General features: G+C 47.3%; 1 protein-coding gene across 4 annotated transcripts in view; it reads right to left on the bottom strand.

Annotated features, from left to right (window-relative positions):
• Positions 1–853: 853 nt before the first annotated feature.
• LOC130525718 (plakophilin-4-like) overlaps positions 854–13,590 on the bottom strand; it is a 34,971-nt gene continuing 22,234 nt past the window's right edge. For all 4 annotated transcript variants that reach the window (XM_057032780.1, XM_057032806.1, XM_057032788.1 and 1 more), the window contains 14 exons: positions 12,419–12,629; positions 11,352–11,484; positions 10,803–11,016; positions 7,223–7,406; positions 6,350–6,467; positions 5,714–5,905; positions 5,381–5,554; positions 5,127–5,277; positions 4,325–4,517; positions 4,021–4,105; positions 3,574–3,691; positions 3,340–3,480; positions 2,782–2,846; positions 854–1,901 (listed from right to left, as the gene is read on the bottom strand). In XM_057032780.1, the coding sequence (XP_056888760.1) occupies positions 1,659–1,901; positions 2,782–2,846; positions 3,340–3,480; positions 3,574–3,691; positions 4,021–4,105; positions 4,325–4,517; positions 5,127–5,277; positions 5,381–5,554; positions 5,714–5,905; positions 6,350–6,467; positions 7,223–7,406; positions 10,803–11,016; positions 11,352–11,484; positions 12,419–12,629 (2,222 nt within the window). In that variant the 3' untranslated portion in view covers positions 854–1,658. The remainder of the gene's footprint in view (positions 1,902–2,781; positions 2,847–3,339; positions 3,481–3,573; positions 3,692–4,020; positions 4,106–4,324; positions 4,518–5,126; positions 5,278–5,380; positions 5,555–5,713; positions 5,906–6,349; positions 6,468–7,222; positions 7,407–10,802; positions 11,017–11,351; positions 11,485–12,418; positions 12,630–13,590) is intronic.

The raw sequence follows: 13,590 nt of genomic DNA, 5'->3' as shown, positions 1-13,590 counted from the left end.
AATTCTTTATTCTTTTGTGATTGATGGAAGTGTTTGGGTTGGGTTTTTTTCATGTTCCTCCTGTTCTCTGTCAATCCAGCTGTCAGTCAGATGTCAAACATCTGGCCTTTATTCGGGTTTTCAGATTGAACAGCCTCTCAGCAGAGTTGTGGACGACGCTGAGAAGAGAAAGCTGGGTTGTTGACTGCAGACTCTGACTGGCTGCAGCAGAACATCCTGTTCTTTTTGGCAAACGGTGCCAGAGCTCGTGGCTCACTGGAGCAGTGTGCAATTAGGAGTGGAAAGGCTGCCCCAGTGGACAATAGGGTCAAATTGACGGTTTGCGACGTCCACTTGCAGGAGATTGTGGGTAAGAATAGCCTGGAGAGAGTTCTGGCATGCAAATGCAAAATCAGACCATGCATTTGGATTCTGGTTCTACGTCAGTTTGAAACCTTGTAGAATAACGAGCGTAAATATGAATTAAGCTAGTTCAGAACCTCAGAGGAGCGTCACTATTAGAATACATTTTTTCATTGGATTTCCTGAAAGGAAGAGATTTTCTGAATATCTTATTAATCTGACCCTTTCTATGAATTGGCAGGGTTCCGTTTTTCCAAAGAGACTTTCTCCGAGTCGTCTATTATCCCGGAAGTGAAGCTGATCTGCTCAGATGATTCGAGAGGCCTTCGGCGTTTCTCCAACGAATGAAACGCAGCTCTACTTGTTCAACGCGTGCTCACGTGAATGCACATTTTATGAAACAATTTGCCCAGCAGGCACACAGAATAATGACCGGCTCCATGGAGAAGGAGCGTTTGATTTCACCACTTGGTGCTCCCGGCGAGGGGGAGAAAAAAATACAACCACAGTCTTAAAAAACAAAACTGACCTTTTATTTTGTTGTGTTACGACGCCATCTTTGCCCACATATTTCTTTATATATTTTTATATCTATAGATTCTGACATGGCACAAGTTTATTTTTTTAACCAGTGCTGATGAGTGTAAACCAGGTTAGATGGTTTCATTTTTTTAAAAATGTATTTACAATAGAATGAAAGAAATGTACAAGACTCCATGGGAATGCACAACTTTGACATTAAGTACAGATACAATTTGATCTCTCTGTACAATCTATCGGCATTATTTGACTTCTTTTTCTTTTGTGGTGTTTAAATCATTGCCATTTTTACATTTTTATGAGTTCATGATCCATTTTGGCTTCAGCACATACACGATTCCCCCATCGCGACTCTTACCGCAGACCCTCGCTCACATGACCCACAGCTTCCATCGGGATGTCACAGCTAACAGTTTTCCTAAAGTCAAACTAACATCTAGACAGAGCAGCACGTACGTCTCCTCACGCCACTGTCCGCTAACCCTGCTCTCAACACACCTCCAGCCAGATTCCATCTCTACTAAAATACAAAAAAAATAACTTAAAAAAATGGAAAACATTCCTTAATTTCCTTCTTTGGCACACGTTCCCTCTTTCCATCTGCCATCGCTCAGTTGAACTCTCCTCCAAAGCACGCACATACATTCACTTTACAACAAACACACTTAAAAAGCCAAAGTTCATGAAAATACAAGTTCTGGGCCCTTTTGTGCTTCGCTGCTCCCCGCCGCGGGAGGACGACGGGAAGTCCTTTTTGTTCAGGCGCCGCTGCAGGTTTAAACCCAGGAGTCAGGAGAGCCGGGATACTGTTCTGCCCTGTACGGCGGCCTCCGTATGCTCGCGTAAAAGTCCATGTAGTTGTTGGATTTCAGCCCGTGGGGCTGCGAGCTGTAGTCGGCCGTGGGCGGGTAGGTGATGACATCCTCCAAGTATGGCTCCTCGTACCCGTGGGGGTGTTTCAAGTACATTCTGTAAGCATCGTAGTTCCTCCGGCTCTGCTCCTCTGGATAATACAGTGGCTGCGAGGAAAAGAGTTATTCCGATTAGATTTGGAATGTGACGTGTTTTATCACCGACGTTGTTTCCATAAACAAATGTTATTCAGTGTCAAAGAAAGTGTGAAGATTCTCCCCAGATTGTTGGGAATAATTGCTAGAAGAGACACTTTGAAGTCCTAGACAGGACTATTCCGACTGCACTGGCTTTATTCCCACAGCTGAAACACTGTATTAAGACACAAAGTTGTTGTCTTTTACGGTGCCTAATCTGGACGCTGCTGCAGCAGCCCAGATTTCTGGAGCTCATTTTCCTGCTTCAAGGTAAATATCGGAATTCCAGAGGACAGACTGGGTTGTCTGGAGTCACTGGGATAATGGCTGCCATTACACATTAATCGCCCCCGATGTGATGGGATACAGAAGCCTGCCCATTCCATCTCCGTGTCTCACTTCTCGCTGCGCCTCTTATTATTGGCTGTGCGTGGACGTGTCCTGCGGTGACGGGTGCCCGAGACGCACCCAGATCGTCTCAATCCCGCCAGTCACATCCACTCTGGCTCAGACAATGGCTGACGTGCTGGGTCGTCCCCGGCGCTGGCATTTATCCACGGCGGAATATATGTCAGTCTCTTTCTATTAGTGAGGCAGGGCGGAAGAGCCGTGTCTCCCCGCCAGGTTTCTAACAGCGTGAAGGGGCGCGGACATCACACTGCCACAATTCAAGGGGAAGGGAAAGTGCAGATCGGACCCAGAAATGAGCGGACAGGAACTCCAATCCTGTTAATCAAGTCTAAGACCATTTAAAAGCTTGCGGATGCACCTTTGTCTCCCTCGGTGAGCCGATTTAAATTAAACACACACTCCAAACACACCTGTGAAGATCCGAAGCGAGTGGATTTACCTGTGTTCTTCTTGGCTCTTCTCTTGTGGGGGAGGGGTAGTAGTACGGGGAAGGCTGTCCAGACCCTGGAGGAGACAGTTCAAGTCATTTATTTCAGTTTGCAAACAGTTTGTTTCAGTTCGGTGGAAAAATTCCACCCACACCCCCCAAAAATGTGTACCTTCAGAAGGACCGGGCTGGTTCTGTTGTTTACTTAGCCCGAGGGACTGGTATTTTGTCTGTTGGCTTAAATGGTGGAATTCAGAGTTTCCACTTGGTTTTGTAATGTTTGGACTCGCTTATTCTGCCAGCAGCCTGCGCCCGCCAGATCGCAAGTTGGCGAGGGTGCATGTCTGGCTGCATCATGTCTGCGGAGCCACCCAGAACCCCCCTCTGTGCCTGCTGCGCCTGGACCTGACAATGATGGCACCACAGTGGAACGTCCACTGAGGGCTGCTCAGCACTCTGCATGACGTCTTAAATGAAAGCGGACAGCTGTCCAGGTACGGGGGGGGGGGGGGGGCGTTCTGGAGATAAAAGCAGTTTTGAGAATTATGGGTAGCTAAAACTTTAGTTTACCTGTAAACTGTTTTTTATGGGCACCGCTCTCTCCCTGGTAGTTATAAAATTGCATAGTTGACTGTGCTCGCTGATAATCTCGGATCGTGTCTCTGCGGTCTTTCACTCCCAGCATGGCAGGAGACGACATGGCGCTGGCAGCTGCCGAGACAAGAGGACACATTCCAGCCGGGAGTTCCAGGAGAATGTTTTTCCCGTCTCTGTTTACTCTCAGTGTGGTGGGCAGGAGCCTACCAGGGTGGCTGACCGGGGACATCTGGATAGCACTGGTGGGCAGGGTGGGCTGAGACTTGAACCGATCCCTTTCAAGCGTTGAGACTGGAGTGAGGAAATGGTTCTGGCTCCATCCGTCCTGTTGGGACAGAGAGGAAAACTGGCTTTTGGAAAAACAGACTTCGACAAGGCAAAGACAGATAAACAGATTCTCTTCACTGAACATCTACAGTGGTGGACAGATCTTTTGGGACGGGACTAAAGCATCACTGCCAGCTGATGGCGAGGCTGCTAAATATTCATGTGATGGTTTATTTATTTTATCGGTTCAGTTTTGAGCACACTGACATGTGTTGACTTTGATTTAGGTTTTTCCCCTTAAATATTCCATGATAATATTTGAGATTGAGTAGAGTTCTAGGGTGTCCCTCAACCGTTCTCCACCACTGTAAATCCGCGTGTCTTTACCTTCTTATAGATGGTGCGCAGATCCCGGTACTGCCACAGAGTGTTCAGCACCTGAGCGGCTGCTTTCACCACCTTCATAGAGTACCTGTGAACAGGGAGAAAGTGGAAACATGCTTCTAAATGCACATTTGAAATGATGGGAGGAGGAGAATAACCTCTGTGTTTCCAGCGGGAACATTATAGAATATATAAGGGGCTAAAAATAGGAACTGTGCCATTTTACTGTTCCACTGAGACGGGTGTGAAACAGCCCCTTACACTGACCGAACCATACGGCTAACACGAGGCGCCGTGCACGGTTTACCTGTCTCCTCTGCCCTTGGTGATGTTGACCAGCTTCTCGATCCCCCCTGTGTCAGCCAGGGCTTTGGCGTTCTCCATGTTTTTGCTGGTGACCTCGTGCAGCGTGCAGCAGATGGCGGCCACCGTTTCGTCGGACAGCATGGTGGTGTTCCCCCCCGGGAGGCGATTGACCAGGTCCCTCATGGCATACTTCCCTAGGATGGAAGGAGACACCTGAGACGCGCAGACATGTACGCTTCTCCAACCATAGAGGAGAACGTGGGGTGAACACCTCCGCCACATATAGGTGGATACCTGCCAGTGACCTAAACTATTTCAATCTCACCAGAGACCGCAGTGAAGCAGTTTAACAGGTTTTAAATCCTGCTGAATAAATGGATTTGAGTCCCAATAAATGTATGGCCCTCCTCTCTGCACACCAGTCTACCCTAATCACATTCGTGCAGCACAAACCCACATTTACATACAGGCCTAAACCTGTAAAAGCACCATATGTTTACAAATGTCACTAGGATTCCTCCGTCAGCCTCGAGCTCTGAAGTCTTGAAAATGCGACTGCTCATTAATTCCCCGGAAGAACATAAAAACGTTCATTAAGTCAGTCTGCTTCATGGCTGTAAAAGTGCTGCAGTGGAATTAAAAATACCAACAGGGGGGCTCAAATGATGCCACAATTCCCCTGGTTTTGTTTCTGCACGTGGTTTAAAATGGTCGATTCCAGAGTGCCACCACATCACGAACAGACACGTATCCAAAGTGACTCCACGAGGAGCATCGTGTCCCTATTAGACCTGGCTCCTCACCTATGAGCTCCTTGTTCCTAACATCCAGCGCCATGTTTCGCAGAGCCGTTGCGACCGAGCACACCACCCTGTCATTATCCATCCGCAGCAGCTCCACCAAGATGGGCAGCCCCTTCTCCTTACGCACCGCCGCCCGGATGTACGCCGCAAACTGTCCACAGAAACACACCAAAGTTGGGTTTGAAGCAGCCCGAGATGGAGAAAGAGGAGCATTTTGGTGAATGGATTTAAGGTTTGTTTAGGTGGAAGCGCACCTTCCAGTTGCCAGCGGACAGGTTCTGTAGGGAGCCGGCAGCACCCTCCAGGGTGGCAGGGTTGGAACTCTCAGCCAGCAATGTCAAATATGGTTTCACCACCGAAGGGTGCCACAGCATCTCTGCTCCTTTGGGGCATTTGGAGAAGCCGGGGATGGGCCCCACCCCGTCCCACTGAACACAGGCAGCAAAGGTTTAGGCAGGGAAAAAAAGAACAGAACTCTTAAGCAACTTTTAACGATCACAGAACCAAAACATTGGTTGCGTCTGAGCTCCATGGAGAACCTCTGAATGCTCTGACCACTTCTTTAGAACCCCACCCCACCCACTCACCGTGTCTTCTGGCAAACTCTTTTTCTTCTTCTTCTTCTTCCTTCCCCAGCAGCTGGAATCCGCCTCCTTACTGGGAGACTCGTTGCCCAGAAAACCGTCCAGCTCCTGCCCCCCCATCAGCAGGGAGGGCGCTATCTCCAGCTCCAGACGATACGAAAGGTTCCTCAGAGTGCAAATGCAGTTCTCCACAATCTGATACCATGCAGAGGGAGACGGGGGAGTTACTGCAGCGGGCTTACAGAGGAGAGGGTCTCCACTGTAAAAGTGTGTGTGTGTGTGTGTGTGTGTGTGGGGAAGACTGGCCTGCATTTTAGCAGCTATGAGATGCTAGCATCCTCAGCTGGAGAGAATATCTGAATGACCCACCATTTGACTGACATCAGAAACAACTGTTCTTGATATTTTTGTGAGGTTTGATGTCTTTTACAGTGTGTGGTCGCATCTGTTGTTGTGCATGTGTGGCCTTGTGTAAAAAACACCATGAAATAGATGCTGCTGGATGCTCATTCTGACAGAAGCCATGAACTCATTCCAACAAGCTGAAGCATGTGGGTTTTTTTCCGCTCAGAGCCTTTTATCATGTAGTAGCATGTTTAAATCCCAGCTAAATGTGTGTGTGCGTGTGTGTGTGTGTACCTTGCTGTCAAAGTCAGAGGTGTTTACACAGGCTTTGATGACATAGAGCAGCGAGTCAACCAGGCCCTCACAAGTGCGCATCTGTTTTCTTGCCTCCTCGCCAGCTGAACTCAAGTTCCTTTTGAAGAAAACAAAACACAACACACACACAGCACACACAAATAAATTAGGTCTTTGATTTCAGGCTTTTCTTATCGGGTGAATGAAAATGCACACAAAGGCGGGTGCGTGTTGCACGTGTTTGAGCTCTGTCCTGTTTGAATAAGTAATGTGGGCTTCTCTCTTCTCCACATCCATAATGTATAAAGCGTGTGTGGTCTGACTGAAGTGATTATGACACGTTGTTGAGTAAATAAGGACCTAACTAAGTGTGCTTCCACCACAAACAATCATATCTGTGTGTGCAAAGAGGTGCAGACAAACATGGTTTAGGGTGATACCAGCTAAAAGGCTAATTTGCCCAAGTGTAAAATGTCTTCTAAGACGTCTTCCAGGAGAGGAGATAGAAGAGGTTTAGACGTCCTTTAAACCTAAAGTCAGATTCATTCTGATACTGAAAGCAATGTGAAAGTGACTCTTAGCAGAGCTTTAAAAGGATTATCAACATTAGTATAGCTATTGAGATCATAATTTGGACAGACTCTTGCAGCAAATGACTGATTGACATATTAAAGACTGGCAATGTTTACTATTGTACTGCAAATGGGAATGCTTCAAATAACATAGCACTTTTAAATTTTATATATGATTTGTGAACTGCTAGATTTTTTTAAAGGCTAAAATAAAAAATGTAAATAACGAAGGCTTTGCGTGTAATAATACGTCTGACCACCGTGTGGCGCTACTGCCAAGTGTGTTCATTAGGCGGCGTACCTCAGACACCCGGAGGTGTTCCTCAGCACCAGGGAGGAGTGGAACTTGAGCTTGTGGTCATCATCGAAGGTGGCGCTGCTCCATCCCGAGTGCGGGATGATCACAGTGTTGGTCAGAGTTGCTAAGGCGTCCCGAATGATCGTCATCTTCAGGGCATCGCAGGATGACAGGTTCCACAGAACCCCTGTGAGGAGGCACAAAGAGGGAAACAGGTGAGCCTCCGGTGGACAGCTACAAAGCAGTGCAGACGCATCAGTTTATCAGCGTGTGCCGATTCATCCACGAACAGGACGAACACGGACACAGACGCAGACACACCAGAGGTGTCCAGTCCTGTCCAGGCAGAAAATGCTTCCGCCAAAGGAAAGTCTGATCCCAGGTGGACGCCTCATCTGCCTGGTAGGACAGAAATCCCAGCTGGAGTGTAGCCCTCCAGGACTGGGCCTAGACACCTTTTGCACACCCAGCCGACATTTGTCGGGAACAGCTCAACGCCTGTCACTGCCACAATGGATTTCATCAAGTCAATACCCCCAGGGAGAGGGTTAGATTCCTTAAAGGCAATAAACAGAAATAAAAACAAAGGCAACGAGGTGGAAATCCATATGGCGATGTCATCAACACAGTCCATTCAGGTGTAGGTTTGGCAACTGCTGATAATCAGGCACAGTCGAGGCGTTAGCCAGCATGTAGCCTGCTGTGCTAATAACTTCCTGTTTGGATGGGTTGTGTTGAAGAGGAGGGTGATTACTGCAGAGCACTGGCCACCTAACAGGTTAATGCTGCAGGAATCTTCTGGAATAATAGTCGAGCGCTACCTCCAAAACTACCTCAACAAAGCCATGATGCATCCATGATTCATCCCCCACACCGTTTGAGGAACCAATATGGAGATGGACGACATGTTGTCGCCGTCCCCCTGTGCCGCCGACATCATTCAGTCTGCGCAGCAGCAATCAAGAAGCAGAGGCTCGTAATCGAGCGTCGATCCACACGGGTGCCTGAAGAATAACCTGAGCTTTAAACTATTTCTATGGTCAAATAGATCAGAGACGTCTCCACCTGCAGACATATTAGCATAATAACAGCAGAACACAGCATATCTGGGGCACTTTAATGACTTGTTTCTTCCTCTTTGGCACAGGAGCCATAATAGATCTCCCTCCTTTTCTATCCACAACCAATTCATTACATCAAAGGGCTTCCAGACCAATTAATATTTTTAATTCAACTTTTAATTAAACGTGCTTAAATATCGAGAGGATTCTGTGACAGCCTATGTCAGCGCACATCTCCTCCCAGCTCGTCAGGCGGATGCGTTGCCATGCATCTGCAGCTTCCAAAGAGCAGAGGTTTAATGCAAAGCAAACAGGAAGAATCTGTAAGAGCCACTGAGGCAGTGATCAAAGAAGTAAGTGAAGTGAAAATGGAAGGATGATTGTCTGCTGCCCTGGAGTATTGTCTGCAATCATTCCCCAGCTTTGCGTGGAAATCAATTACATCGCAGCCTTTATTGACTTTTCCATCTACGCTTTTTCTTCTCCTCTGACACCAGCGATAGTGTGACAGTGTCGCTGTGAGTCCAGACAAATGTTCACGGTGCCGGTTGAAGTTTTTCTATTCCACGGGTCATATTAAAGGAACAAGTGGGAGAAAAAATGATTCAGTAAATAGAGAGTGCTGATTTCACCCAATAAAGGCAATTAATGGAGGCAAATGTCAGAGATCAGATTAGCCGAGAGCCGGTGTCGCACACTTCTGTCCACCTGGCCAGCACAAAGAGAAAAATCTATTTTCAGATCCAATTTCCTTTTTTCTGCCAATAAAAGCCCTGACATTTTCACTCCCGCCTATCATAACAAAGCACAGACAAGCTTGATGAGTGGCATGCAGGAGCTGCTCCATTACCTTTTTAATTCTAATACACACGGCTCCTTTTAGCATTTATATTAGATGAACAATACATGTGGCCTCAAGGAAAAATGTGTAATATTCAGGTTGTTTTGTGGCTCTTAGAAGTCTCCAATCAAGCTAATGAGCATGTTTTGAGGCCGTGGGAGGAAACTGCAGCACAGAGAAGAACACGCAAATAAGAAAAGATTTTCAGAACATATGTTTTCTGCCTCATCACTAAAGTGGGGTTGAGGGGAGCCATGGCATTACCCCAGAGGAAGTGCGCGTGCATGTGCGTGTGTGTGTGTGAGAGATGTCCCTGGCGTATGGAGCTAATGATAGCACTGCGAGGGCTGGCCCTTTGATCCGAGTGGTTGTTGAGGGCAGCAATATCTGCAGCAGCTGTTGAAAGAGCAGGCAGGTGAAGCAGCTGAGGTCGCATATTTGTGTCCCCCGTAACACGACTTCTGACCCGGGGGGTGGACACCTGGACCTCCCAATACAGATGATGAGGTACTGATATGATGTAAGCACCAAATGCTTCTCATGATCATTTGTGAAATCTGATTAACCTCTGTGGTGGCTTTGACAACAAAGCCTTGTTTTAATTCTTTAGTGTGTTTTAAACAGTTAAGATGGAAGCTCTGTTGTTGTCCTCCATCTGGAAGCTCTTTATGTGAATTGTCTCATCAGCTATAATTAACCACAAGTGATGCAGCACTGCTGACCTTTTCTAATTGCTGCATATCCTGGGCCCTGCACCACCAATTAGTCAAAGCAGACTCTCACAGTAATGGATGACATGAAAAAGATGGCATTCGATTAAACCCCGAAGAAACGTGACGCTACTGGGTTACTGTCCACCGCTTCCCTCTGTCCTTTCCTCTTCTGTTACATGTAAATGTGATATTTTAAAACAAACAGACTGATTAAGACTGAAATCCGATTATTTTCTCCCTGACACCAACGCCAACGAGTTGTGTGTTTACTCTATTGTTTCTTTTCAACCAACTGTTGGATGGTAAACCGAGACCATGTTAGACCCCAGTCAAACGGATACAGCTGACTCAGCCACCTGGGGGCCAAATGTCCTCACTTGTTTATTTCTGTAGTGCTCCACCCACCCTGTCCGAAACAACTTGGACCACGGCATAATGACACCAGGCCAGCACAGGCTGGAAAACAACAAATTTAGTGTCAACGGCTGACGGCCAAGCCTCATCGCATCTGATTTAGCTGTTTCAGGTACAATTACAGAAAGCAGCACATCATCATTACCAAAGCAGCACAGCACTAGCGTTCTAAAACAGCCCCAGGTTCGTCCATTAAATTATTCAGAATCTTTATTTACCAATCTTCTCCAGAGTGCTCCTGACCTGGTGTACCCTCACAATAGACTGGGTTGTTGTTGGCTAGAATGGTCCTCCTATCACAGCCTCTGATGCTACGTGATAGCAACGCTTCGGACGCTACCATTAACTCATTTATATGTTTGAATGGTGCACACGTCCCCCCACTGACGCAACCTTTAAGGTATGTACTGGATCCTTTTTATCGAAATGCTGCGGCATAAATCTTCCCTGTAATGTTGCAACGTGCCAAGAAGCACAGCTGAGCGAGTCGAGTCGTGACAGGTAGGGAGGAGAAAGCAGCATGGACCTGCGGGTTATAGCAGAAACATTCTTACCGGTGACGAGTTCCCGCACTTCAGCGTCCGCAGTCTTCCTCAAGAGGCGCAGCAGAGCTGGAACGCCTCCTGCGTTCCTCACGGCAATTTTATTTTCATCCATAGATTTGCCGTAAACGAGGTTCCTCAAAGCTCCGCAAGAGTTCCTCTGGACCTCGAGCACCTTGTTATCCAAGAGGTCCACTAGATGTTTAATTCCTCCCAGTCGGCAAACCTGGAATGACCATGGAGAGGAGTGGAAAAAAGACATTTCAATGAGAATCACTCAAATAAAATGACACATATTTGCAATTTATAGGCAGAACACTAACTAAGATATAACAAAGTTGCTATTTGAAGTAATCTCTGGATAAATGTGTCCCATTATTGATAATTTCTTATTTCTTCTTATTTAATCTTCTGATAGTTACATCCCGTTCAGGTTCACAGGGAGGGTGCTGGAGCCTCTCCCAGCCTCATATGGGCAGGGAACACTCATAGCAGGGGCCTCTGATTTGAGGGTTGGGTCCCCTCCTCAAGAAAACGAGGAATCCGTGTTCCACTACTCACCTCTGCCTTGACTCGATTGTCACCGTAGCACAGGTGCTGCAGGTACGCGGCTGCGTTGGCCTGCACGGAGGGGAAGTGGTGCTGCAGCATGTGGATCACCTCTGTCAGCTCCGGGTCACGCCAAGCAAACTCCCTGGAATTACAGGTTGGACGTAAAACAAAGAATCTTTTGACTTTAAAAAGAAAAATAAAGCCAGTCTCTATTGGAATGAACTGCTCAGTACCTGAAGGCAACACGGGAAGCTCAGGAAATGAAATTCAAATCCTGCTCTCCATAACCAACTCACCGTGGTCACACTTGGATTTGTCCCTTTGTGTGCTGAAGAATGAAATGACGGATGCAATTTTCCCAAGGGCGGTTCATGAAATGCGCACAACTCCTCCTTTTCTGATCAAAATTTCCACCATCTTCTCATTAATCAGGAAAGTCTAATTTGAAGAATAAGTGGCCCGATTTCTTGATTACTGTTGTTGCATTAATGAGTTTGGATTCCCTGTGATAAGAACTGTCGGCTGGTTGAACTCCTTTAGTCCGACTGCAGTAACACGGGTATAATTGAATCCCTAATGTGCAGAGTCAGGGGTTTCCTGCCGAGGGTAATCGACTCTATTATAACTCACGTCCATCCGACCAGAGCAGACATGGCAGATCTGTGTAAAAACTGTTAAAGAATCAGATATTTTAGAGTCAGCTCAAAAGCTTGAGCTGCATGTGGCGACTGGCCGGGTTCCGTTTGAAGTTAAACCTAAGTTGCCTTATGAGCACAATTAACCCTTTCTTGATAGATTTCCTGTTTTATACAAAACACCTGACGGTTTGACTCAGCTCGACTCTGAGGGCGAGCGCGGCATGGTGGTTATAAAGTAATGATGTGAAGCAGCTGCTCATCAAACATCTTTCCTCAGGCCGTTTCTGCTTAAAACATTCACGAACGCTCCCCACGAGCAGAATTATTCATTGAGGACTCCCAACAAAGCACATCTAATTTTAACTTCCCAGCAGAATCGGTCCAACTCCTTTAAATGTAATGAAAGAAGGAAAAGACTGCTGATGAATCCAAGCATACCTGGGGTCCTTTTGAATGCTGTCTATAGAGGGTGATCGGGTCGCGCCGTCGTCCATGACGACAGGCTGGCGAGCGTACGCGGGATCAGAGGGCCGATATTGCGCAGAGTGGTAGGGGTCAGCGTAAGTTCCCCCCGTGTGGAGAACGTAGTTGTTTCTTCGGTAGATCATGGCGCTGCGCTGGCTGGGAGTCCGCTGGAGACTGCCCACACCTGAGGAGCAAAACATTGCCAAGGGTTAGGACTACAAGTTTACAGAGAGGGAGGAGTGGGAGGATGAAAGGTGGTGAGACATGTGCAAAGATCACCAAAGTCTATGCAGCACGCTGGCAGTGCGCCACGTTAAAACCAGCCCAGAAACACAAACATGGAGCTGTTCCTTCACACTCAGCAAAATCTAAAATCTGGAAGAGATTAATGACAAGCAGAAAACATGGCCTGTGGTTCCACAAGGCAGAGGTCCTCTTGTGGGATAAATGGGCCGAGCGATGGTTGAGGCGAGGATCCTGCTGGTTTTCAAAGAAAACAGGAAATGTAAATCGGTTCGATCGTCCATAAATCCTTCCCTTGGTGGGCTCGTTGCGCCATTATCTTCTGAGATAAACTTTGGCAAAGCCAGCTGAGCAGCATCGGCAAGCCAGAACAGGTCCAAAAACACACGACGATTCTGCAGAAACGTGGCAGACGTACCGTCTATCCTTCAAGATAAGGTCCGATATCGAGTCGGGGAGATTTCTGCTTCAGTCATCTTTAGGTTCATGACCCAGTCCTCTGTCACAGAGCTGTGTAAACAACCAGGTCGGATCGAGGCTGCCTCCCCTCAGAGGTCACGTGACATGTGGGAGCGTGACTGCAGCGTTGGTCAGATCACCATCAGCCTTCCTAACAGGACTGGGCATGTGCGTGTGTGAACGCCCTCCTCCTGGAGCCCGAGACGTCAACTTCCGGAGCCGTTCCAAAAGCACAATTTCTCACATCAGTGCTCCTCTATGTTTAGCAGCAGCAGCTCTCTGCAATATGGTTATCACCTAAATGATACCCAACGAGGCCAAAAATGCTGAATCCTAAACAGGCTATTCAACGTCTGCCCGCATCATTGACAGCAGCAGGTACAAATAAGAGAAATCAGGGCAAAATAAGTCATTTATCTTCAAACTAAAATAACCATCCCTCA

Source organism: Takifugu flavidus, chromosome 1 (assembly GCF_003711565.1).
Source record: "Takifugu flavidus isolate HTHZ2018 chromosome 1, ASM371156v2, whole genome shotgun sequence".
Lineage (NCBI taxonomy): Eukaryota > Metazoa > Chordata > Actinopteri > Tetraodontiformes > Tetraodontidae > Takifugu > Takifugu flavidus.
This window is presented reverse-complemented; position numbering and strand designations above follow the sequence as displayed.